This window comes from Cricetulus griseus, chromosome 6 (genome assembly GCF_003668045.3).
Source record: "Cricetulus griseus strain 17A/GY chromosome 6, alternate assembly CriGri-PICRH-1.0, whole genome shotgun sequence".
In the NCBI taxonomy this organism is placed as follows: domain Eukaryota; kingdom Metazoa; phylum Chordata; class Mammalia; order Rodentia; family Cricetidae; genus Cricetulus; species Cricetulus griseus.
In genome coordinates this window covers 47,027,461-47,050,807 of record NC_048599.1, presented here as the reverse complement: position 1 = coordinate 47,050,807, position 23,347 = coordinate 47,027,461, and the positions used below count along the sequence as shown (strand labels likewise).

General features: G+C 50.9%; 1 protein-coding gene across 1 annotated transcript; it reads right to left on the bottom strand.

Annotated features, from left to right (window-relative positions):
- Positions 1-144: 144 nt before the first annotated feature.
- Adra1d (adrenoceptor alpha 1D) lies at positions 145-18,798 on the bottom strand. The gene is made up of 2 exons (XM_027421732.2): positions 17,617-18,798; positions 145-1,972 (listed from the first exon to the last, which is right to left on the bottom strand). The coding sequence occupies exons 1-2, from the start codon at positions 18,707-18,709 to the stop codon at positions 1,377-1,379; spliced, it is 1,689 nt and encodes a 562-aa protein (XP_027277533.1). The 5' UTR covers positions 18,710-18,798; the 3' UTR covers positions 145-1,376.
- Between the last annotated feature and the right edge of the window lie 4,549 nt (positions 18,799-23,347).

The following is a 23,347-nucleotide window of genomic DNA, read 5'->3' as shown; positions in this document are numbered from 1 at the left end:
CACTTTGGGTTCACACCACCTATCCATGTTGGCGCCAGTTTCAGGGCATTGTCTAGATAGCTGTCCTTCTAAGGGCCCATAGGTTAGTTATCATACCCATGCAGGCTGGATAAATGTGGTTGGTATTTTGCTTTAGAGACGGAATTGCTCACGATCATGGGATGTATGCCTTTACTCAGGGCTAAGGAATATGACTCCCAGGGGTGGGCTTTCTCAACAAACTCGTCAGCTTGGGTGAATATATCCTTTCATGTAATGTTTTCCCAGTTGCATTGGTAGTCAACATGTTCCCTGAGGCCCTCAGAGCATCACAGATGCATCTAGGGAGGCTGACAAAAAAAAAGTTTGTGCTTTTGTGACTTTTAAAAGCCAACAAAGCTCCAAAGTCCTTTAGCCTTGCTAACAGATCCAAAGGACAGTGACATCCATGAAGGAGAGAACCAACTCCCAAATATGTTTCTGACCTGTCCCCCCTCCCCGACCAAAAAAAACCCCAAACCAAACCAAACCAAAACAAAACAAAAAAGCCCCAAAGGGCAGCAACTATCAGTTATGACAAAACTAGCAAGGTGAACATAGCCTATCCTGTCGTCTAAGGAATTCAGAAAAGGGGGGTGGGGCTCTATATGAATTACAGGCCAAAGATGGACAGTTAGCAAGTCTGAACAAAATAGAAGTACTCTTACCAATAAATAGGTTTCAAAATGATAAATAAGGCTGGCTCTCCCCTGTCGGCAGCCTGGAATCCCAGTGAGAAGTGATGGGCACAGACAGGCACAATGAATTATGTACAGAGTGTAAACAGTAAGGCCCCTGGGAGGAATAGTGAGGGCGGGGCCGGGTGAAGGGTGCATACACGTTAGGAATGTGGGGAGGAGGCAGTGGGCCTAGGGTGAAAAACAACAGATTTGTATGGCGGGCATTCAATACGCCACCGACGCTTGCAGTATCGCAGGTCCTATGGTAGGTAGGTCTACCGATTTCTTCAGGTGGCAAGAGGAGTAGAAACTGCCCACTGATCTTTACCCTAGGAGCAGCAAAACAAGAATCTGTACCTCTTCCTCCCCAAGGCGAGTGGCCATACCTAAAATCTTCGGCCCAGACCTCAGGACCAGCTGACTAAGCAGTTTCTCAGACTGGATGAGAACGGTGAATTCTGTAGTCTTTTCCCGTCCACGAAGAGCTCTGGACACCTATGTCCAGCAGGGGGCGCCATAACCCCACCACCTACGAAGCGCTCCGACCCCAGGTCCAGTTGCTGCTGCTCTAGAGTGAGACGGGGCAGCCGCTTGGTTAGAGTCCTGGATCCAAAGGCAGCATCCCAAAATGCACCCCATCCCTGGCCCCAGCACATCCCCCAACCTGGGGCTCGGTCTCTAAATGTCAGTCTCCCGGAGATTGCTGTAGTCGGCTGGCTCATAGGCAGGGCAGATGACAGCCTCTGCCACTTCTTGGGGAACGCTTAGAGACACCGCCTCCACCTCCGAGCGCAGGGCGCAGGCAGCCTCCGCGCGCCGTGCGCCCCCAGAGCGGATCTTGTGGGACAGGCTGGACACCTTCGCTCGCAGCTGGGTTGTGGGTCTCTGCAGCGGCCCGAGCAGCTTCCACTCCCGGAGGGCGGAGGCGGGCTTTCGACGGCCGGAGACCGTTGCCTGTGCCTCGGACGTGCCTGCAGAGCCTGGGCCCGGGTGTGCAGTGAGGGCAAGGGGGGCTCCCGGGGGCGCGACGAGCGGGCTGGGGGCACAGTCGGGGCGCTGATCGCCGGTCGAGGCTCGCCAGTGGTGGCCATAGACGCGCCACAGGCGTCGGCGGCGTCGGCGGCATTGGCAGCGGAGGAGGCGCAGGAAGGCGCGCTTGAACTCGCGGCTGGAGCAGGGGTAGATGAGCGGGTTCACACAGCTGTTGAAGTAGCCCAGCCAGAAGATGACCTTGAAGACGCCCTCTGATGGCTTCAGCTGCGGAAACAGAGAGCCTGCGGGGGACAGAGACCCGGGTAGTTAAGGGTGTGGATAGTAGGGAGATTGACAGCTGCCTACCTTAGAAAGCTTAGCCACTGGTAGGAGCTCTCAAGGGGTCTTTCTGTGAACACAGATGGCAGACAAAAAAAAAAAAAAAAAAAAAAAAAAAAAAAAAAAAAAAAAAAAAAAAAGAATCATCTTCCTGTCTTCTGAGTCAGACCTGATAACTATTTGGGCAAAGGCAACAAATCCTGACCAGAGTGAGAGACCAAACCATGAGCAGCTGCAGTTTCACCAGCCCCAGTCTTCGCTATGGACTGCGCTCCGTGTGGAGGTCTCTTTGTGCTCCCCTCTCTCCTCAGAGGGCACCCTCTAGAAGACACCAGCGTGTCTTGTTCTTTATGGTGTTGATGTGGAAGCACAATTCTGCTACCAGTTCCATGTAAAAATATTTTGACAACTTTTTTTTTAAACAAAATGAGTTCGTTTGCAATTTTTTGTACAGTGTTTTATGGCACTCTCTCTGGCAGTGTACGCTACAGCCTAAGCACAAAGAGAAAGACGCCCAGAATTAAGGGGTGACCAAAGTTTGCCCAGTGCTGGGTATTGTGCAGGAGTCATGAAACGTGGTGCTGGCTCTAGGTGGACAGTGTGACTACCACTGAAGCACAGGGTTGAGCGCAGGCTCAGGGACACCTCCCAACCATCCCAGACTCAGCCAGGACAGGACAGGCATGGAGCCAGTGGCTGTAGAATGAACTCACGACACCTCACCTAGGCTCCATGATGGAGCGCCTTGAATGAAAGCCCAGCTTTCACTTTGGGGGTAGTTAGGAGCCATGGGTATTTTGAAGCTGGTCGAAGATACAGCTCAGAATTAAGCTTCAAGATCGCACTACCCATGACTGTAAAACTGCAGGCCTGTCACAGGGCAAGGGGTGAGGAAATGCTTCTGGCATGGCTTTGGATGAGGGCTAGAACACCAGGCAGGTAGGGATGGGTGCTAAGACCCTGCTTCCCACAAACCTCTTCCCTAGGATCCTAGCATGGACCCTAAGGAAGCCACTCTGAGGGAAAGGGGACTGAGTACAAAGGTACAGTCCAGAGGCCACTTTCTCACCTGCCTGGTCCTCAGAAGAAGCTGGGGCCAGATGCTTCCTTCTAGACACAGAAGGACAATGTGCCCCTCTCCCCAGGGGTAGAGGCATTATGCTCTACTCATCAACCACCTGCCATATCACCTAACTAGCCATGTGGGGAAACAGTTTCTGATGCTGAGAGAAGATGGAAGGAGGGAGGGCAGCACCCACCACACAGCCCAGCTTTTTGCATCTTGCTCATGGGGTCCTCGGCAGGCTACACAGCAGGCCACTGAGAGTCTCACTTCTTTTTCTGTGAATGGAGACGGTAATGCTCCTCTGCATGGGATTTCATGCAGATGCATAGATTTCAGTGCTTAGCAGAATTTTAACCCAAACATGTTGGGCTGGGAGTATATATCAGTGCTAGAGAACTCATGCAACACTTGAGAGACCCTGGGTTCAATCCCCAGGACAGCAAGCAAGTCAACCAACCAACCCACCCACTCACCTGCCCCTGGTATCTACTTATCCCCCTTAACCACCTTTTTCAGTGGCTTTTCAGAGAGGACACCACAGGCCAGGGAAAGGAACCTGCCATCTATATCTAGAGACTGGTCAGAAACAGTAACTAAATGCAGTGGGTTTGTGGGCACTGGGGCTTAGTAAGGCTGATTTCCCCTGAGAGAAGAGTTAGGCAGCCCCTGGAAAATGCCAGAAGGACCTTACCCTGCAGGAAGATAGCCCTCAAGAACAGCACCCCTCAACGACTGCAATGTCAGGCCAAATGCTGGAAATAACACTCTGACTCAGACTACAGTCTTTTCCATTTCACTGTGGATGACACATCAGTGGGCTATGCTTCCCAGCGGTTGTTGCCAGCCTGAGCTTTATTCAGATTTGTGGACAACATGACATGTTTTAGTACTGCCCCAGTCTCACTGCAAACACTGATACTTTAATTTATGCACAACTGACTTGTCCAGAGTCTTCCTGGAACAGGGAATTCCTCACACACGAAGGGGCTGGGATTCAAAGGCTGCCTTCCAGTCCCAGCAGTTGCCCTCTGCCTCCCTTGAGGTCTGACTTTGAGTTCCCTCAGAAACAAGCTCTGGGACAGGGTTCAAGTGCAAGTCTTAAGCCCAGGAGGGAAACACCTTGCGTAGGTGCTGACACAAGGGGAAGGGATGCCAGTAAGTCAGTTGCTAATTCAGGAAACTGAGGCTTAACCCCAAAGGGGCTCTCTGCCCCCCCAACCCCCAGTGGGGAGGGATGTGGGTATCTACCTCTCATTCCCATCACTCTCCAGCTGCTTTCTTTAGCTTTTAATTTTTCCCACTTTCTGCCTACTTTATGGATGGACTACAAGGATGAGTAAGCCTGTGTAAGCAGGCAGGCACTCAGGAGTGGGCCTGTGCAAACTGAAAGTCCAAGGGAGATGGGTGGTCCCCCAGCCTCCACCACAACTGGTTCTCACTCTTTCTGACCACGGTGTGCAGAAATATTGCTTAGAAAATCCAGGCATCCTGCTGCAGGTTGCAAATTCCAGGGGCATCAGGTCTTGGGAGATATTTCCTGTTATGGTCCCAGATGAGGACCACAGCGGCAAGTGAGGACTATGCCACTTCTTCCTGGAATGGTGCGCCAGCACTCCTTCAGTTTTCCTCTTGTTGTAGTCCCCCTCCTCTCCGTACTGTCTCTGCAGCTCACACACCTTGCAAGGATCTCTGGGGTCTGAAGGGGTGTAGGCACACCCCTTCCCTGTTGCACAATATGTGTGGGATGGAATGCCCTGGAAATGGGTACTGGGCAGGGATGACACTACAGAGGTATCAGTGAACAAATCCTTCTCAGACATTGCCAACTCCCTGTAGTCTGCCTGAGACATCAGTTGGGCTCACCAGCTGCTTTGCCTTATCTCTCAGTGCATCAGCTGTCACAGGTGCCCTGGAAGCTTGATCTTCAATGTACATTGAGGTGGGGCAACATGCAACAGGTGGGACCTCAGGGAAGGTTGTGGTCGCTCCACTCTCCTGGATAAACTCTGCTGGGAGTGGCCCAGGTCTTGTGAAGCTAGAACGGTTCTCACGGCAGTGGGGTATAAAGCATCCATGCTGCGATGTTTCCATGTGCCCTTCCCAGATACTGATGCTGATGCTGTTTGGGTTTCCTAGTTACCAGAACTGTGATGCAAATAAACTCTTCTTTATAAGGTAGTTAACCTCAGTTGTTTTGTTATAGTAACACAGTACAGACTAAAACTACATGAGTCTCAAAAGGTATGTGGAAGTCTTGGAGCTAGGACTACTCTCTGCAACTAGGGCACCCTCCCCCTTGGCTCCAGTGGGCTTAATCTCCCATCCTGAACATTGTCCTCCAATTTCCTGCAGACACAAAGTGCAGCTGGGTAAACTGTAAAAGTTCTTTTTACCAAGGAAGCTGCCATGTGCTGCCCTCTACTTCCCTACTGTGTGCTGTAGCCTCTGCCTTTCCCTAAGTCCCCAGTGTTACAGCCCTGCTCTAGCATTTTCTGTCTTATGTATGTCTTTGTACAAGCTATGTGGCCACTCTACCCTCTGGCTGGGCTCAGCTTGTGATGGGATCCTCACTCTTGCTTTTGGGCTGATATGCATGGCTGTACCAGATGCTCTTCCTACACACTGGGCAGTGACAGCTTCCCATGGGGTACCTTCCACCCACTTCTGACCAGCAGAGTGATTTAGGAAGCCCCACCCCCTCCACCAATGCATCACACTCGCTTTGAAATGCAGTAGGTACTGATACCCGTGGACTCTTCTCTGTTTCACCCCACACTATACCGGTTATCAACTGTTGGTCTCTGAGTCCTGAAGCTTTGCCCTGCTTCCCTGTGACTGCTGTGGCCCAGCCTACCACCCTCGTCTAATGGCAAGGCCTGCCTGAGTGGGCGGTGTTTCCACACAGCAGCTGGGGGTCCTTAGCAAGCACAAGCCAGAGCTGTTCTATTCTTTACTTCCAGGGGCTGCACACTGATCACTGCAGCCCCACACCCTCCCTCTCTTTTTTCTTATCTGCACTGTGACCATTTGCCAGCGCCTTGATTGTTTCTAGTGTCTGCCTCCTTCTCTGCTTAGTGGGCACTCAGTTTGCCAGCATCACAGCCATTTCCTTCATCACCTTCCCATATCCACATTCCTCATCCAGCTAGAACCTAACCCACGAGCCACAGAATCACGTCCTGAGCATGCGTGGGCCTCTGATGGTGGTGGTGTAATAGGTCCCGCCGTTTCTCTCCCTGTCCTCAGCTCTGTACTGATGTCCTTCCCTCTCATCTCTGTCTCCCCAGCTGTGGGATTTCATGCTCATGCCCCTATGTCCAGCCCTTTATACAGGTGCTGGAGACCAAATTCGGTCCCTGTGCTTGCACGGTGAGCACTTTACCTGCTGAGAAGTCTCAGAAATGACCATGTTTGTCCCCTGCCTCAAGGTAATGGTGTGTGTGTGTGTGTGTGTGTGTGTGTGTGTGTGTGTCTGTGTCTGTGTCTCTGTGTGTGTGTGTCTGTGTGTGTGTGTGTGTGTGTCTGTGTGTGTCTGTGTGTGTGTGTCTGTGTGTGTCTGTGTGTGTGTGTGTGTGTGTGTGTGTCTGTGTGTGTGTGTGTGTGTGTGTCTGTGTGTGTGTGTCTGTGTGTGTGTGTCTGTGTGTGTCTGTGTGTGTGTGTCTGTGTGTGTCTGTGTGTGTGTGTGTGTGTCTGTGTCTGTGTGTGTGTGTGTGTGTGTGTGTCTGTGTGTGTCTGTGTGTGTGTGTGTGTCTGTGTGTGTGTGTGTGTGTGTGTGTGTTCTTATGCGCACAACCCCACATACCTTCCCATCCCCCACTCTGCTGCAGCCACTGTCTGCCTTGTTGCTTCTCACCCACCGTGGACCTCAGCTTTTCCCCAGAATCTTCTTCCATCACCTCTGCAGTAGGCTGCCCAGACCCTACGCCTGACTGGAGGTCTCCACTGAGCTTACTTCTCACTTAGCTCTACGTGCTCCAGTATTGACCACCTTCTCCAATACTGCCGGAAGCCGCTCCATCTCCTCTGTCCTCCATCCCTTCCACCCTGGGCAGGTGACTCCAGGACGGGACTTCTGTCTACTTTTCTTGCCTGGAGCCTCTTTCATCTCATTTTTCTTAGACGGCTGCAGCATCTCTGACACCCTCCAGCCTCCACCTGTCTCCACCCATCTGCACACAGCTGCAGGGAGACTTCATAAAAATGGTTTCTCTTCTTCACTCTGTCCATTTTCAGTGGCACCCCACAGCACTAAGAACATGCTGAAATTGACAGGAGTCATAGAATGACCGTTGCCTGCTTTCCTCCGATTTCACATTTGGCCCCAAGCAGGTCCTCTTACTTGGGCCTCTCTCTAGCTCCTCACCTCTCACCCCTGCTCAGTTTCTAACCATCTGGCTTGGTTGTCCCCCCTTGCCTTCCCAGGAGTCCCCGTGTGAGTTCCCCAGAAGGCCCATGTGTTGGAGGTGTGCTCCCCAGTCCACACAGCTAACGCGGGGTGGAGGAACATCTAGGAAGTGGGAATAGCTGGAGGATTTTAGGTCACGGGGAGCGTGGTCCATTTTCTGTTTCCCAGCTTCTCATCACTCCCATGACAAGCTACCTCACCACATGCCCCAAACAATGGGCCAACCAATCACAGGCTGCAGCCTTCCAAACAGTGACCCAAAAGAAAGCTTTCTCTTTTTCACTTAGCTATCTCAGGATTTGCCATGGAGACTGCAACACTGACTAATACTGATGTGGTGTAAGAGGTCTAGCTTAGTGTCCTTCAGTGTGGGCACTGCTGGTTAGAAAAGGGCCTCTCTGGTCACCAGGTAACCTTGCTGGCTGGCCCAGCTGGACACACACTGGGGAAAAGAAGGCAGGGGCTTTGTGCCGCCTGGTTTATCCTGGCCCAGTGTTATTCCCCAAGGAGCAGAAAGGCAGGCTGAGGAGGAGCTGCTGGGATTTGGGGTAAGTCAGGAGAGGGACATGAGCAAATAGGCCAAGCCCTGAGGCCGATGGGCAGGCTCTGTGATTAACAACCTCTTCTGGCATCCCCGGAAAGGAGTGTGTCCTTGGCAGGTTGTCAGAATTCACAGCCAGCCCTGAGTATAAGTTGTGGCTGGCCACGAAGTATCAGCCTGTGTCCCCCCTAGGAGTTAAAAATCTGCCATCGTCTGATACTCATGCCTCCTCCCACCAGCAGGGTCAGGAGAGAAGGAATGCCAACCCCAGATAACCCCTATCTCCCAGCTCTCTAGTTGGCCATTTGGTGGCTTATACTGGCACTCACAGTCCCTTCTCCCCAAGGGACCTGGGGCCTCTGTCCCTTGCAGAGTCAGAAAACCTCTCTGATAAAGTACTTGAACTGAGGACCTGTAAGGAGAACCTGTGTGTGGGGAGGGGATGGAGGGCTAGAAATTCATCTTGGGAAAGTGAATTCTGGGTAGAGACAAGACCATGAGCAAAGGCTCTGATGCAGCAAGAACCGCTCACAGGTGGAGAAAAATCCAGGACGTTCAGATGGCTTCAGAGGAGAGTGAGCAAGGGGAGGATGAAAAGAAACAAGGCTACTCTGAATTGGAAATAATCGTGGAGGGCTTTCAGGAAGAGGTGACCTGGGTAAGATCTGGACCCCATATATGGAAGGACACACTGAGGGCACTGCCAGTTTCCTATGGTGAAGGGTCACGGGCAGAGTCTTCTTACTTGAGATAGACCAGGAATGGGTCAGATGTTCTGGGTCCCAGGATTGCCTGCCTTGTGGGCTCCCTGGAGCTGGCAGAGAGCTTTGGCCTCTATTATGGGCAGCTCTCTGAGTTCATTATGGACATGAACTGCAGGCTCTCATTCTCTGGCCTCCTCTAGGCCTGCACCAGGCCCTACCAATTATCACCAACTCTTTTCATCCATTTTTCCTATCTCTTCACTTTCCCACTCTCTTTCCTTCCTTACTGATCTCCCCTGCTCCAGTCTGTGGCCTCAGGCAAGCTAGGGCCTGTGCTGAGGCTGCATGTCTGTCCAGTGCTGGGGGCTGTATGTCTGTCTGTCCAGTGGCTCTTGTGCTTAGTCAAGTTAGTCTTACTCCACGCAGGAGCCCCTCTGGATGACACTGACAATGATCCTGGGTCTGTGCAGGATAGAAGCTTCTGCCCAGGACAGAAGGTCCCTCTGGCAATGGGCACCATGGGTGGGAGCCTCAGCACTGAACAACCTGGACAACTTCCAGTCACAGGGCCAGCATCTGTTCTGGGTCATCACTGTAAAACAAGGAAGGCAAATCTTCCGCTTACCCAGGGCTTAACTCATGGACCCTGGGCTTTCAGATTTTTGTCTGGCGGAGCTCAGGCCATTCAGGAAGAAGCCATGTCCTATGACCCTGCTCAGGTCTTCCTCATGACAAGCAGCCAGCGCAGAAGGACATCTGATAGAGAGGGGGTTTGTGCAGGGGCCGAGGGTCCGGCTGATGGTTTTTGCCAAAAATATGGCTACAGACTGACATCTTACCCTGGCCCAGCCCAGTCTCTCACCCAGGCAAGCAATAACAAGGACGCTGGGGCCAATGTGCCTGGGTTCCAATGTTAGACCTTATACCAAATGAGGTGGGAACTTTGATCATGTTACCCAGCTCCCTTGTTTTCTCTCACAGACAACACAGTAGCTGACAGCACTGATACTGTGGCACTGTTAGGGTCAGCTCCTGGTAGGAAGGTGATGGTAGCCAGCACGGAGGACATGTGACATTCATTAGCTGATTTGCTCTGGCAGGGCAGTGGGAATGGAAAAATGAGACCGGCTGAAGAGAGAGAGAGAGAGAGAGAGAGAGAGAGAGAGAGAGAGAGAGAGAGGTGTCAATGCGCAGAGTGGTTGACTGAGGTGTGGAAGACGGACTGAGGCTGATGCTCAGGCTGTGGGCACCAGAGGGTGCCAAGATGCCATTTGTCACATGGGAAGATGGTAAGTCACAGACTTGGGGGAGTGGAAAGGCAAGCCCAGGAAGGGAAACTAGTTCGTCACTGTCAGGGTGTGTGAGTGAAGCAGATGGAAGGAGGGCCCCCAGGCTGTCTAGATCTTCCACGGCTCATACAGTTAAGCCAGATTGGCACAAAGTGGTCTCACAAGGGTCCTAGCAGAGGGTGACAGTCAGATGGTGAGGTGACAGTGGACACTTCTGCATGGAGGAGGGACCAGAGCTGCAGAAGGCCAGGGAACATCTTTCTCCTGGATCCCCGGGGAGACAGCCCTGCCAGGACTTTGATTGAGGACTTTTGACCTTCATCCCCAGAAGATGATTCATTGTTTTAAGCCACTAAATCAGTGGTCATTTGTTACAGCAAGATAGGAAATTAATACGGCCTGAGGGTCTGGAATGTGGACCTGAAGTTAAATGGGGATCGTAAGGAAAGAAGGGTCCCCTAGGGAGGCTGAGGGCACCACCATAGAAGTGTGTGCAGGGTATGACCTGAGGCATGGCGAGAGTCCAGGAGGGAAGGTTGGCATAACAGGAGAGAATTAAAGGCTTTGAAAGTAGCCTGGAGTGTGACTCTTGGGCTGCCATTGGTGACAGTGCCAAAGGGGAAGAGGGACTAGCAGGGCAAGAGCCACCCTGAGTGGGGCTGAGGTATTGCTGGCTGGAAGAGGAGGACCATCATCAGAACAGTCTTTAAGAAGTGACAAGGGATGTTTTACAAGTAGCTATAAGGTGGGAAAGATACCAGTGAGATGGTAGGGTAAGGATGAGGGCAAAGGAGGCCATCATGCTGAGCCAGAATGCTCTAGATAGGACTATGTGCTGTTCTTATGAAGGGAGACAGAAGATGCAGAAAACTGGCAGTAACTGGTACAAGCAGATCTGTTAGGAAGGAAAGAACTTGCTGAAGGGAACCTACAAGGGTTCTCAAGATCACCCTAAGGCTATGCCTGGGCAGAGGGCTGACCATGTAGAGTTTGATACCTCTTTGGCATGTAGTGGCTTTTGAGAGCTGACCGCTCCATTCTCAGGAATTCTGCAAACTGGGTGGTTGTGTTTTTCATAACTTGACATTGACCGCTATGAGAATATTAACACCACAGGAATGGGCAGATGCTACAAATGGGTCCCATCTCAGAGCCAATGGGAGTGTATTTATCAGCATACCATTGTAGCACATGAGAGAATGGTGGGCTCAGTTCTGGATTTGAGACTCACAGGAGTAAGATATGGGAGGGAGTTCAAAGTGCTCAGAGCAAATGAAGTGCTAAGTCATGGGATTGGCTGCATCTCTGGAATGGGAGCGAAATAAGAGCCCAGGAGGTGAGAGCCATACTGAGGCCGAGCTCACCATGATGGGAGCCAAGGAGGAAGGACAGAGCAGATGGACTCAGACAGAGACCCATTGAGGATGAAGCAGGAGGGTGCAGGCGGGCCCAGAGGCTCAAGCATGGTCCTAGGAGGACAGAGAGGACAAGGTGCCATTACGGACCGGCCTCAGTACAATGGTGTTACACCGATGACGAGGCTAGGGATGAAAGAGGGGGAGACAGCTTGTGACCCTAAACCTCAGGCATCCTAAGTGTTTTTTTAAGTATAGTATTTCTTAACTCTGTCCTGAGCCCGAGCCAGAACTGATGGCAGATAAGATAGCAGTGTCAGTCAGCAACTGGAAGCTCACATTGTGGTATCTTAATTGCCATTTCCCAAAAAGAGAGAAACAGTGAATGCCAGGCCTGAGTCCACAAACTGAGCCTGAAACTCTCAGTAGACTGGAGAACAAGGGTACACTCAGACACTGAAGGCTTGTCAAGGGGTTCTGAAGATAATTTGCGGCCCTGTAATGTACCACACAATAGCACAGATGCCTAGAAACTGTGCTAGAGAGCCAGATGTCTCTTTTGGGTCCTTAGTTTCTGAACAGGAGCTTTTGAAACTTCGTCTGGTAAGATGATCAGGTGCTAGGGACCAGCTGTGCAACATTGTCTCTATAGTTAATAGTATTGTGTGCACACTTAAGATTTCATTATGAAATGCCATAGTACTCAGATAAAATACAGTGAAATGAAGCAAAACACAGGGCTGTTTGGTGCCACCCAGACCCATGGCATGCAGGATATGCAAAGAGATGGGCTTCTTCATTCCCTGGCCCTGTACAAATTCACTGAGTACCTGCTTACAGACACAGCTGGGCTTTTGGATTTGCATACACTAATGTAAGTGTGTATGGCTTAAGTATATGACACGATGACAACACTTAGATTTGTCCCTGAGGAAGATGCAGAACATTTCCAGCATCGTGAAAAGTTCTAGCACTTACTTCCAGCTGGCATTCTTTTACTCACACAAAGGTAACCACTATTTTAATTTCACCATTGATTAGATTTTGCCTGTTTTGAATTTCATATGCATAGAATCCTATGGTAAACACACTTTATGCTCTCAGTCCGGCTTATTCCATCCAGTTAGAAAGTCCATAAGATTCACTTGTTATTTTTCTTTGCTGAATAGTAGTCTAATCTATGAATAAATGTTTTTTTTTTTCTCCATTCTTACGCTTGGGATTCATCTCTGGACCTGTTTTCTCATAGACTACCCATTCCAGGTCTGTCAAGCCTGGGTACCCCACCAACATGGCTACTCTACTGTGCTTGTTCAGTAAGGTTCTTCAGACTCACACTGTGATATACATTGAATATCGATATCACAGTGTATTAGAACAAGGCAATGGACTAAGTCTGAGGGTCAGAGATGTTCTCACTACCACAGAGACAGGCCAGCGCTATGAAAGAGAGGCCCAGTTCTGGCTCCCCGATGGCAGAAATGGAGTCATGGGGTTTGGATGGAGTGTGTGGACTTCAGTCAGAGCCTCTGAAGCTGCCCTGGGTGGTGGCATTCAGAGGCCAATGATGGGACCTGGGGTGTAATTCAGTGGTGGATCACATGTCTTGGCTTCAGTCCTCATCACTGCAAAAATAAAATAAAATAAAATAAAATAAAATAAAATAAAATAGCTGTAGAAGCCAGTGATGCTTGGTGACCTGGTCAAAACACAGAGCTGGCAACGAAAACCCAGTCTGTCAGGGCCATCAGAGTAGCAAGAGGTGAGGTGAGGTCCTGTATGTGCAGGTTTCAACGACAGACCTACTCCTTGGGCTTCACTGAGAGGCTCTTGCCATGCACATCAAAAGCCAAATGCAAGATAATACAGCCTTGAAGACACCGAGAAGAGGTGTGGCCCTTGGAGTTTCCCTGAAGAGAACAGATGCTCTCTGCAACTGGGTGCTAAGGAGAGGCAGGGGTCCATGGCATGCAGGGTATACAGGAAAGGCTACCAAACACTCGGCCTACATCTCTGGGGTTGAGCAGACCCATCCACTTCATGTCCCAGGGACAGAAGCTCTAATCAGGTACACTCCAGCAGTGTATCCCTGTGTTGGCCATCTTCTTGAAGTTTTCAGACAAGACTTAGGTAGTGGTTCTGACTGCTGCCCTTGCCCATACACACCAAAGTTTGGGCTGCTCATGACCAGGGTCCATTTATATAGTTTATGATTTTTTTCATGGCATCTAGCCCTGTGCCAGCTTGCTTGAGACCAGGGGAAATGTGTCTGTCGTGGGTGGGGATGTCAAGGGCTCTTTTCTCCACAGGCCGGTCCTGTAGGTGTGCTGTCATGTAAGAAGGCAGACAGGCCTGTGGCCGTTCACCAGGGCAAGGGCTGCAAGTGTCCACACACAGCCCAGGCACCGGCAGCAGCTCCCTATGCTGCCTGAAGCTGTATGTAGTACCAGACAGACGATGTCTGAGGTTCCCATTAAGTAACCTCTGCCTACCTCTGGGGAATATATGCCCCATGCTTGTTCCTCTTGGGGAAAGTGAGGCAGACATGAATGAATGATCTATAGCTTTTCTGGGCCCTTTATGATTTTGTGTGCCTTGCATCTGTCCTCAGGGGAACCTCATGATTTAGCACACCAGTTGTTAGTCCTTCTTCGTAGTACATCTGGCTTGACCAATAGCATATTGTTCTTTTTGCGGGGATGGTTTCACTAAATAGACTGCTTCAGCCACCCCAGTGCCTAGGTTGCATCTATTATGACCAGACAGCATGTTGGGGCTGATAGGTAGCAGTCTATGGTTCTCTGTGTCAGCATTCCTCTGGGATTCCAGACTTTTCCTTAGCACTCTTGCTACCCCACAGCTGTTGTTTCTGCTCACCAGCTACATCTCCATTGCAGCTGGGAGCACCGAACATGTGAGGTGAGAATGAGGGCACGGTGGGCTGCTTAGTGACCCCGTATAGCTGTTTTCATTTCTATACCCATGGACTTTGTGGACACACATTGCCCCTCACCAGTCCCCAGTCTGGCTCTTGTCACAGCTGGCACACTCATGTGGATCTGAAGATTTCCCACTTGTGTAACTGTCCCTTGACTATTCCTTGGCTGTTTCTTGGTTGTACCTCAGCTGTACCTCAGCTGTGCTGCTCCTTTCCCAGCTGCCCACCCTTCTCCTGCTACTTCCTGGGAGACTATACCCCACACCCCCGAAAGCACCCTCATCTTCAACCTCTGTGCCCAAATCCCCATAGACTTTATCCTAATACCTCCAGCTAAAACATGTTCGCTCCTTGAAGGCCACATTCCCCAAAAAGTGTTGCAGCCCAGAATGTTTGCTCAAGGGCACCTCTTCCCTCACAAGCCCAGTGAGTGTTAGGGCCTCCTGCCCCCTTTCCCTCCTCAACAGCCTCCAGGCCACTCTCTTGCTCCCACAGCAGCCTCTACCCTTGGCTTTGCCCTCCAGTATATACAGAGCAGAGTGGAATATTCTGTTTCTTTGCTTGGAACCTATCCTGTTTGTTCATTATTGCCAGCTCCTTAGGATTGAGCTCTGCCAGGAGTTTGAGCTGGTATATACATCCTAAAACACACAACTTGATAGTTTTGCATATTCATACATCCATGTAATCCCTTCTTGTAGCCAGATATAAACATCTCTAGGGCTCCTATACCATGTGGGAGGAGCAGCAGAGATACAGGGACAGAGAAATAACAGCACATGCCAACAAGGGGCAGAGGTCATGGAGATTTAGAGATGATTTCCTGGAAGATGATGTGATCTGGACCTCAACAAACAATCCTAGTCTTTTTGCTGTGTTGATTTTAACTGTGAAAAAAAAAATGAGAAAAACCTAACATTCAGCGAGAGACTGGATCAACACACCATGCAGTAGTCTCAAAAGCACTAATAAGGGCCCCACACTGCATGAATCTCAAGGACATAATGTTGGATGAAAAACACAGGCCGAAGAGTGATATGCACATTGATACAAATTCTGAAGACACACAAAACAATGCTATACTTTGAAATGAGCTCAGATGTCTGTGGTGGGAGTACCAACAAATACCTGGGAGTGCCAAATGCCAGCATCACCTCTGGGGAGGTGGAGGAGGAAGCAGGGCATTGAGTTCAGCTATGATCTATTCTGTGCAAGCAAGGGGAAGGATATAAGGCAGATAAGATACAGCAAGCTCAGCATATGCCCAGTGAGGGTGATCATAGGCCCAGGGTGCTTATTAGGTTATATTATTATTATAATATTATTAGATTAGTCTCTCCTCATTTGTGCATTATTCTGTAATAAAAAGTTTTAAAAAGAGTAAAGGAAAGTGTAAAAAGGGAGGTGGCATTTTCTACCCAGGCTGAGCATTCCCTGTGGGAACTGGTGTGAGCTAAACACACAGAGGTAGGAGAACGAGGTGCCTTTGAACAGGTTCCATAAGGCAAGGCCAGAGCAGGGATGTGGGGATGGGCCTTGCAGAGGGTGTGTATGTGTGCTGGGGGGGGGCACAAAACATCTTTCTCTTGGCCATCTATCCCCTCCTCCAACTTTGTTGCTTTCACAGTCCCCAACCCAACCCCAAAGCAGACTTTGGCTGGATGATCTTCCAGTGGGGTTTTTATACCTTCCTCTCATCTGCTGGGGTGGGGCATCAGTGTAAGACATTCACATTTGCCTGAATCACAGCATGCACAGCAACTCATTGATGCTCACAATTCTTGTCAAGGTCACAAGTGTTACCATCATCACCATCCTCCCTTAAAGATGAAGAAACAGAGGCCTGAGGCTACATAGCTAGTGAGAAGCAGAGTTGGGATTTGAACTCAAGCTGCCTGACACCAGAGCCTGTGTCCTCAATGAAGAACAATATTGCTCCTCATATGCCAGGCACCATTCTGGGTACTATGGATGCAGTGGAGACACAGTTGAAAAGAAAAGCTAGAGAGCCGGTGAGAGAGTGAAACACCAAGGCAAAGGGGGTATTTAAACAGAAACCCACAGGTTGGGAGTTAGCTAAGAGGTTTGGGTGGGCATCCAGACAGAGAAAAGATCAAGTGAGACCAGAGATAGGTATCACAAGGAAGTAACTCACACAGGGTCAGGGCCAGGGCAGAGGGAGGAAGTCCTTCCCTGAATAGCCCCTTTCAGATGGGAATGGCATCTGTTGGGAACTCCTGCAGTTCGTGCCTATGGTCCTACTGTAAATACTAATAGTGACCTGTTTTGGTTTGGACAATAATAAATCTGAAGGCTACCCTCTGTAGGCTGTGGAAGACAGTTTTGTTCCCAAGTAGTATAAAAACACCAAGGGACTTGTAGGGGAGTGACACAACTGAACTATGGTATATAAAAGTCCCCATGGCTGCTGCTGCTGTGTGGGGGAGACTTGCAGGGGCTCAGGAGGGAGGGCCATTATTTCTTCCCTGAGTGAGTCTCACAAATGCAAGCAGCCAGGGGAACAGCTGGAGAGGTCGGTCCTGCTTGAACACATAGAGGTTGCAGCTATGAGCAAAGTGACCAGAGAAAAGAGCCTTAGAAATGCTGCCCCTTTCTCTTCTGTGCTGGTCTAGGCCCTTGGGCCCTGCTCCAGGGCTTCCAGGCTCAAGGGGTGGGAGGAATCCCCTGAGAACAGTCGTGTTTCCCCCAGGATTGCAGGGCTCTTGTAAGGGAACTAGTTCACTCCATAAATGACTATAAACAATAGCAACTCTCCCCTTGACAGTTTTCTCATCCTGTCCTTCCCACCCGAACAGGTTTCTTCCTTTAATCCCTTCAAGAGGAGATTTCAGAAGGGAAAGCCCACAGGGTTCTCACAGATACCAGTGGGGCCACTGAATGAACGCCTATTGGAGAAATCAGAGCCTCTGATGTCTACTGAGATACAAGGTGACTAGCCTGGGTCTGCTGATGAATGAGTGCACGTGGGCTTGCCCACTGTGTATCTATTTCCAGAGATGGGTATATTCGCTATGGGGCACATCCACTGCTGGCCACATATTACAGGGAGATGTTAGCCCAGGTTTCCAAGGAACTAACGCAAGCCCAAGGTTTGTAATGGCTACAAAAGGTAAGAAAAAGAATGATAAACCAGTAACAGGAAACCCAGAAGTACCAAGAGTCCCTTGCTCTCCCTCTTCAACAGTAAGCGACTAGGAAGTTCATAACCATTCACAGTCAGGCTGTGGGTCATCTAAGCCTTCCAGGAAGGGACTTGTCAGAAGGGTCTAATGTGAGGGGATCACTCACCCAGTGGCAGGACGAAGAAGAAGGGGAACCAGCAAAGGACGAAGACACCCACGACGATGGCCAGCGTCTTGGCAGCCTTCTTCTCGCGGGAAAACTTGAGCAACCTTACTGAGAGTGAGCTGCGCAAGGTGTGGCCCTTGCTACTCTGTGCCCCATGGGTTCCTTTGGCGCTAGTGGCTGCACCGCGACAGTGGATCCTCAGCACCACTTCGGAGGCCTTACCAGGCTCCCGCTTGATGCCTGCCTCGAGGCTGCGCGTGGTGCTGCGTGCGACCACATACACGCGGCAGTACATGACCACGATCACTGTCATGGGCAGGTAGAAGGAGCACACAGAAGAGAAGACAGCATAGCCCACTTCCTCAGTGATGCCACAGAAACGCTCATCCGGGGGCACTGGCTCCTTCCAGCCCAGTAGCGGTCCCACGGACACCACCAGGGCCACCGCCCAGAGCAGAGCCAGGATGGCAGCTGCCTTGCGCTCTGTCATAATGGCTGGGTACTTCAGTGAGTGGCGCACACCCACGTACCGGTCCACAGAGATGGTGCAGAGGCTAAGGATGGAGGCAGTGCAGCACAGGACGTCCACAGCGGCCCATACGTCGCAGAAGGTCCGGCCAAAGGCCCAAAAGCCTAGAACCTCCATAGTGGCCGAGAAGGGCAGCACAGCCGCACTCAACAGCAGGTCAGCCACCGCTAGGTTCACGATGAAATAATTGGTGACCGTTTGCAGGTGGCGGTTGCAGGCCACCGAGAGGATGACGAGCAAGTTGCCCGCTACGGCGGTGAGGATGAAGGCCGCTAGGAAGACTCCCACTCCCACGCCCTGTGCACTCACCACCAGCCCCCCGACGGCCGCCGAGCCATTCACCTCGCCTCCGGCCGCAGCCCCCGGTTCTCCCGTGGAGCTCTGGTTGTCCTCGCCGCTGCCGGTTCCCACCACAGCTCCGCCGCCAGTGGTCCCTGGCACGCCGCTCACCGCCGGGCCCTCAGGTCCAGCCGTGCCAGCTCCACCGCCTGCGCCGGAGCCCCCAGTGCTACTGTTGGAGCGGGGTCCTTCAAAAGTGACGCTCAGGAGGTCGCGGAAAGTCATCTCACGGCGCAGCCGTCGGGGCCCGAGCCCCGGCACAGGGCGAGCGAGTGGCGGCGGCACAGGGCGAGCAAGTGGCGGGAGGGGGGGCCCGCGGGCATCGCCGCAGCGCCGGAGCCAGACCCGCGCGCCGGTCCCGTCGGTCCTGCCGGTCCTGCCCAAGTTCCCGCCACGGAGGGGGCCGCAGGGGAGCTGTAGTGCAAGGGGAGAGGAGCGGAGGCCACCGGCCCGTGAAGGTCCCAGCGGGAACGGTGGCGCGAGGCAACGGATCTAGCGGTGGCCGCGGAGTCGCAGGGAGGGAAGGGCCGGGGCGGTCGCCCTGTGCCCTTCTCTAAGCGTGTCCAGGCGAGCGGCGGCTCCGGGAGCGGCAGTGCTGGCGGCGGCCTCTGCAGCGCTTGGGACTCTGAGCGGGGGCGGGACGGAGGAGGGGCGGCCGGCAGGGAGGAGGGGGCGGCCGACGCGAGCGAGGGCTGCGGGCTGGAGAAGCCGCTCTGCGCGACCAGCGGCTGAGGGGGTCCCTGCCGGTGCCCACGACTGCCTTCTACCCTAGCTGCCCCCTTGTCCTCCTTTCCTTGGCTGTCTGCGACCCCAGTCCTCTCTGCCCCAGTTGCGTCTCGCTGCCTCCCTTCCTCTCTCTAGACTCGCGGTCACTGGTCACTCTCTGCTTGCCCTTGCCCTAGCGGAGCATACAAGGTGCGATCCCCGGGGCTCTGGCTCCTGGCTCCTGCCGCCAGAGAGCAGCAAGAGCCTGGGATCTGTGGGTTCAGGGCTGGATGAGCAAACGCTGCTGCTAGACCGTCTGGATGTGTCTAACGCCCCTCCTCTTTTCTCTGGGGCGACTGGCCAGCCCAGGGTCTCTGGTGCGATGGTGGCATTGAGACAGTCCCGAAGGATGCTTGTGCTTGAGCTGAAGTTGGGCGTGACTGGCGTGGAACCAGATGGTGTGGCTATAGCCCCAGGACCCTGCCCACACTCTGAGTAATACCAACTTTGGCCCTGTTATTTTACTCTGCATCAGAGGTAGGAATAAATTTCCCTGTTGCTACTCAAAGAACTCGGACCTCCCTCTGGGCAGAGAAGGTCAAGTGCTGGAGGGTGGGAAAGGTTACCTAGGGTGGTTAAGTGGGAGGGAGCAGAGTAGTCCGCCTCCACTCTCCAGGCCCGGCCCTTATTGGCCTTTGGATCTGGAGCCTCCCTTCCTCACAAGTGAAAGGGGAGTAAAAATCACTTAGGGGAACCTGTGTTAGGGCTGCCCGCACTTCTCAGGTGAGTGGAGAATAGCAGAGCAAGAACTGATCGTGGAGAACAGAGGGCAGAGGTGACATGGCTCTGCTAGGAAGCAGGGACTAGGGAAGGAAAGGGGTCGGGAGGAGGAGCGCACACACGTGCTCCTGCACATGTGTTTTTGAAGGACCTTGCACAGGCTAGACAATCACTTTACTACCCAGTTACCTCCGCCAAGCATGTTCATGCTGCCTGCAGGAAGCTTCTAATTAGACCGGGACAATCAGAAATCTACCGTGATGCCTCTGAAGTCTGACTTCCTTTACCAGGGAGTTTGGTGAGGGAATGCTCTAGCCACTTTGGAAGAGCAAGTCCCTCTGGACAGTGTCTACATACGTGCAAGACTAAAACATGTATTTTATGTGAGAGTCATTTTGGGTACAAAACCTTCTATCATTTGCTTGCAACCCAGATAAACCTTAGGGCTCATGTGGCCCAGTCTCAGGGAAGCACCCCCTTTAAAACAAAACAAACAAACAAAAGAACCAAAACCAAAACCAAAGCAAATGAACACAAAAAACCAACCAACCAAAAAAGAAAAACAAAAACAAAAAACAAACCAACAACCACGGATTGCTCTTCCAGAGGTTTTGAGTTCAATTCCTAGCGACCACATGGTGGCTTGGAACCATCTATAATGGGATCTGATGCCCTCTTCCGTTGTGCAGACCTACAAGAAGATAGAGCACATAAAAAAATCTTTTAAAAACCCAAACAACAAAACAAAACAAAAAAATCAGATATCTTGTCATGTTTCCTGGAATCACTTCCCACACTAACTACTTAGAGTCCCACTGTTATCACCACTGCAATAAGAGAAGAAACAGAGCCCAGTGCCACAGACTCAAGTGTGACAATCATATTTAGAGAGGCTCACACATTAGACCTGAAGGAGGCATTATTGTGGAAATGAAGATTGGAGTGAGAAGTGATCAGGGCCTGTTCTCAGGTAAAAATTGTGTAGAGAAGGCATAGAGTCATGAACTCAAGTAGGCAAAACCATCTGCAGGGCTGGCTGGACTTGTAGTAGGGAGTAAACTGAGGAAAGCATTTATGTTTCTAGTTATAGGAGCAGCACGGATGATGTTTCTGTATCCATAAGGAACCCAGCAAGTTGATTTTAGGATTGGGGATGGTGAGTTTAGTTTAGAACTCTTAATTTGAAGTGCCCATAAAAACTTAAGCAAAGATGTAGGTGTGAGTGGCATGGCTGGGTTGGTGTTGAGCTTTATTCCAGCCCCTTCACTGCTGTGACTTCCTTTCAGAGACAGAGAGTAGTCCTCTCTCTGCCCCTGTCAACTCCTTCCTGGATTTGAGTATCAGGTAAGCCAGTGCAGGAATTGACAACTATTGCCCTTCTTGTTCCTTTCACCAAAGCTCTAGAACCTCTGAAATTCTTTTTGCAGAACAAGGCTGAAGCTCTCCACTGCTCACCAGACAAAGGGTGGGCTCTGCCTTAGGGTTTCTATTGCTGTGAAGAGACACTATGACTATGGCAACTCTTACAAAAGAAAATGTTTAATTAGGGCTGGCTTAGTTTTAGAGGTTTAGTTTATTGTCTTCATGGTAGCATGCAGGCAGACATGACATAGTGCTGGAGGAGCTACGAGTTCTACATTTTAACCTGCAGGCAGCAGGAGCAACTGTGTGCCACACTGGGAGTAGCTTGAGGATAGGATACCTCAAAGCCACCCCTACAGCGTCACACTTCCTCCATCAAAGCCACATCCACTCTAGCAAAGCCACACCTAATAGTGACACTCCCTATGGGCATCGTTTTCTTTCAAACCACCACAGGCTCTTATTTCCCTGCTATGACTCAAGCCACCCTTATCCTTCACCTAAGAGTGGCATTTGTTCATTGCAGTCTCACCTTCCTGTCACCCCTGATGGGGAAAGTGCTTTTGTGTATGTGTTTGTCTTATTGGATGATAAATAAAGTACTGTTTGGCCAATGAGGCAACAAGTTAGGCGGGACTAGGAGTCAAGGAGGATTCTGGGAAACAAGGTAAAGAAGTCATGATCCGCAGGAAGTGACATAGCAGAGAGACTCATATATAAACAAGGGCAAGAAGGCAGTGGGCCCCTTCCTCCAGAGTCACCATGTGATCCCGGGATGAGGACGCCAATGGAAGGCATCCTAAATAAGATAAGTCTTATAAAATATATAGATTTATGATAATTAAGACTGAGCTAACAGATGAGAATTCTAGTCATTGGCCAAGCAGCATTTGTACCTAATAGAAGTCTCTGTGTATTATTTGGGGCCCTAATGCAGCAAGGGGAACTCAAGCGGGTGGTGGAAAAATTTACTGTAACACACCCCTAGTGCTCAGAGTGATTTCTGCTCTTCCAGAGAACCCAAGTTGGATTCCCAGAACCCACACCAAGTGGTGTGAGCACGTGGTCACCTATCATTTCACTTCCAGGGAATCTGATGTCTTTTCTGGTCTCCTCAGGCAACTGCACACACATGGTACATATAAACTCATGCAGGCATACACGTGGCATGCATACACTAATGCAGGCACCAATCAATCCTCAAAAATCTGACTTTCATTCATCATTTTCCCCTTACCTTGACTTGGCCTGTGGAAGTGAGGCCATAAATATGCTGGAGGATTTTCTGAAAGTGTCACGTGTGTGACCTTAGCACCTTGCTTGATCCTTGTTGCAGATGGTGGAATAAGAATGGGCAGGAGCAATGATAGCCTCCATTGTGGTGTGATGTGAACTTTTCTCTTCTCCCATCCTGCCAACCGTTCATTAAACCCTACCAGTTAGAGTTAAGCCCTTGGGAGGCAAAGTGTGACATACATGCACAGGCTTCCTAGGGCAGTAATTTTGGTAGAAATTTCTGTCTGGGAAGCAAAAAAAAAATACTGTTATTTCCTTACTGTATTATCTCCAGCAGTTCTCTGGGACAGATAGCCTTCTGGGCAAATGAATTAGACTAGAGCAGAGTAAAGCAATGGGATTCTGGCTTCAAGGCAAGCCTTTTCAGAGACTGGCATAAATAAGTTTATTATGGGTGAGTTTTGGCTGGATTAGGGGCAAAATCCTAAGTCTGATCCTCTGGGCCTTCCTTCCAAGCCACCCCACAGGTTTTCAAAGCACTCTCATGAGTTCCAGGAGCCCCATGGGTAAAGTGCTAGTTCTGTGATCCCTGGAGAACCTGCTTTGTGATTCAGCAGAATGGTGCCTACTTTAGGAGGGAAGACTCTAAGTGCATGCAATGTGAGAAACACAGGTTTGTGTCTTTCTATATGTCAGGACTCAGATAACTAGTGAAATCACAAGCTATGTTAGCTTGATTGTGATTTGCCAAGTAATGCTAATTTTGCTTGATAACTGGTC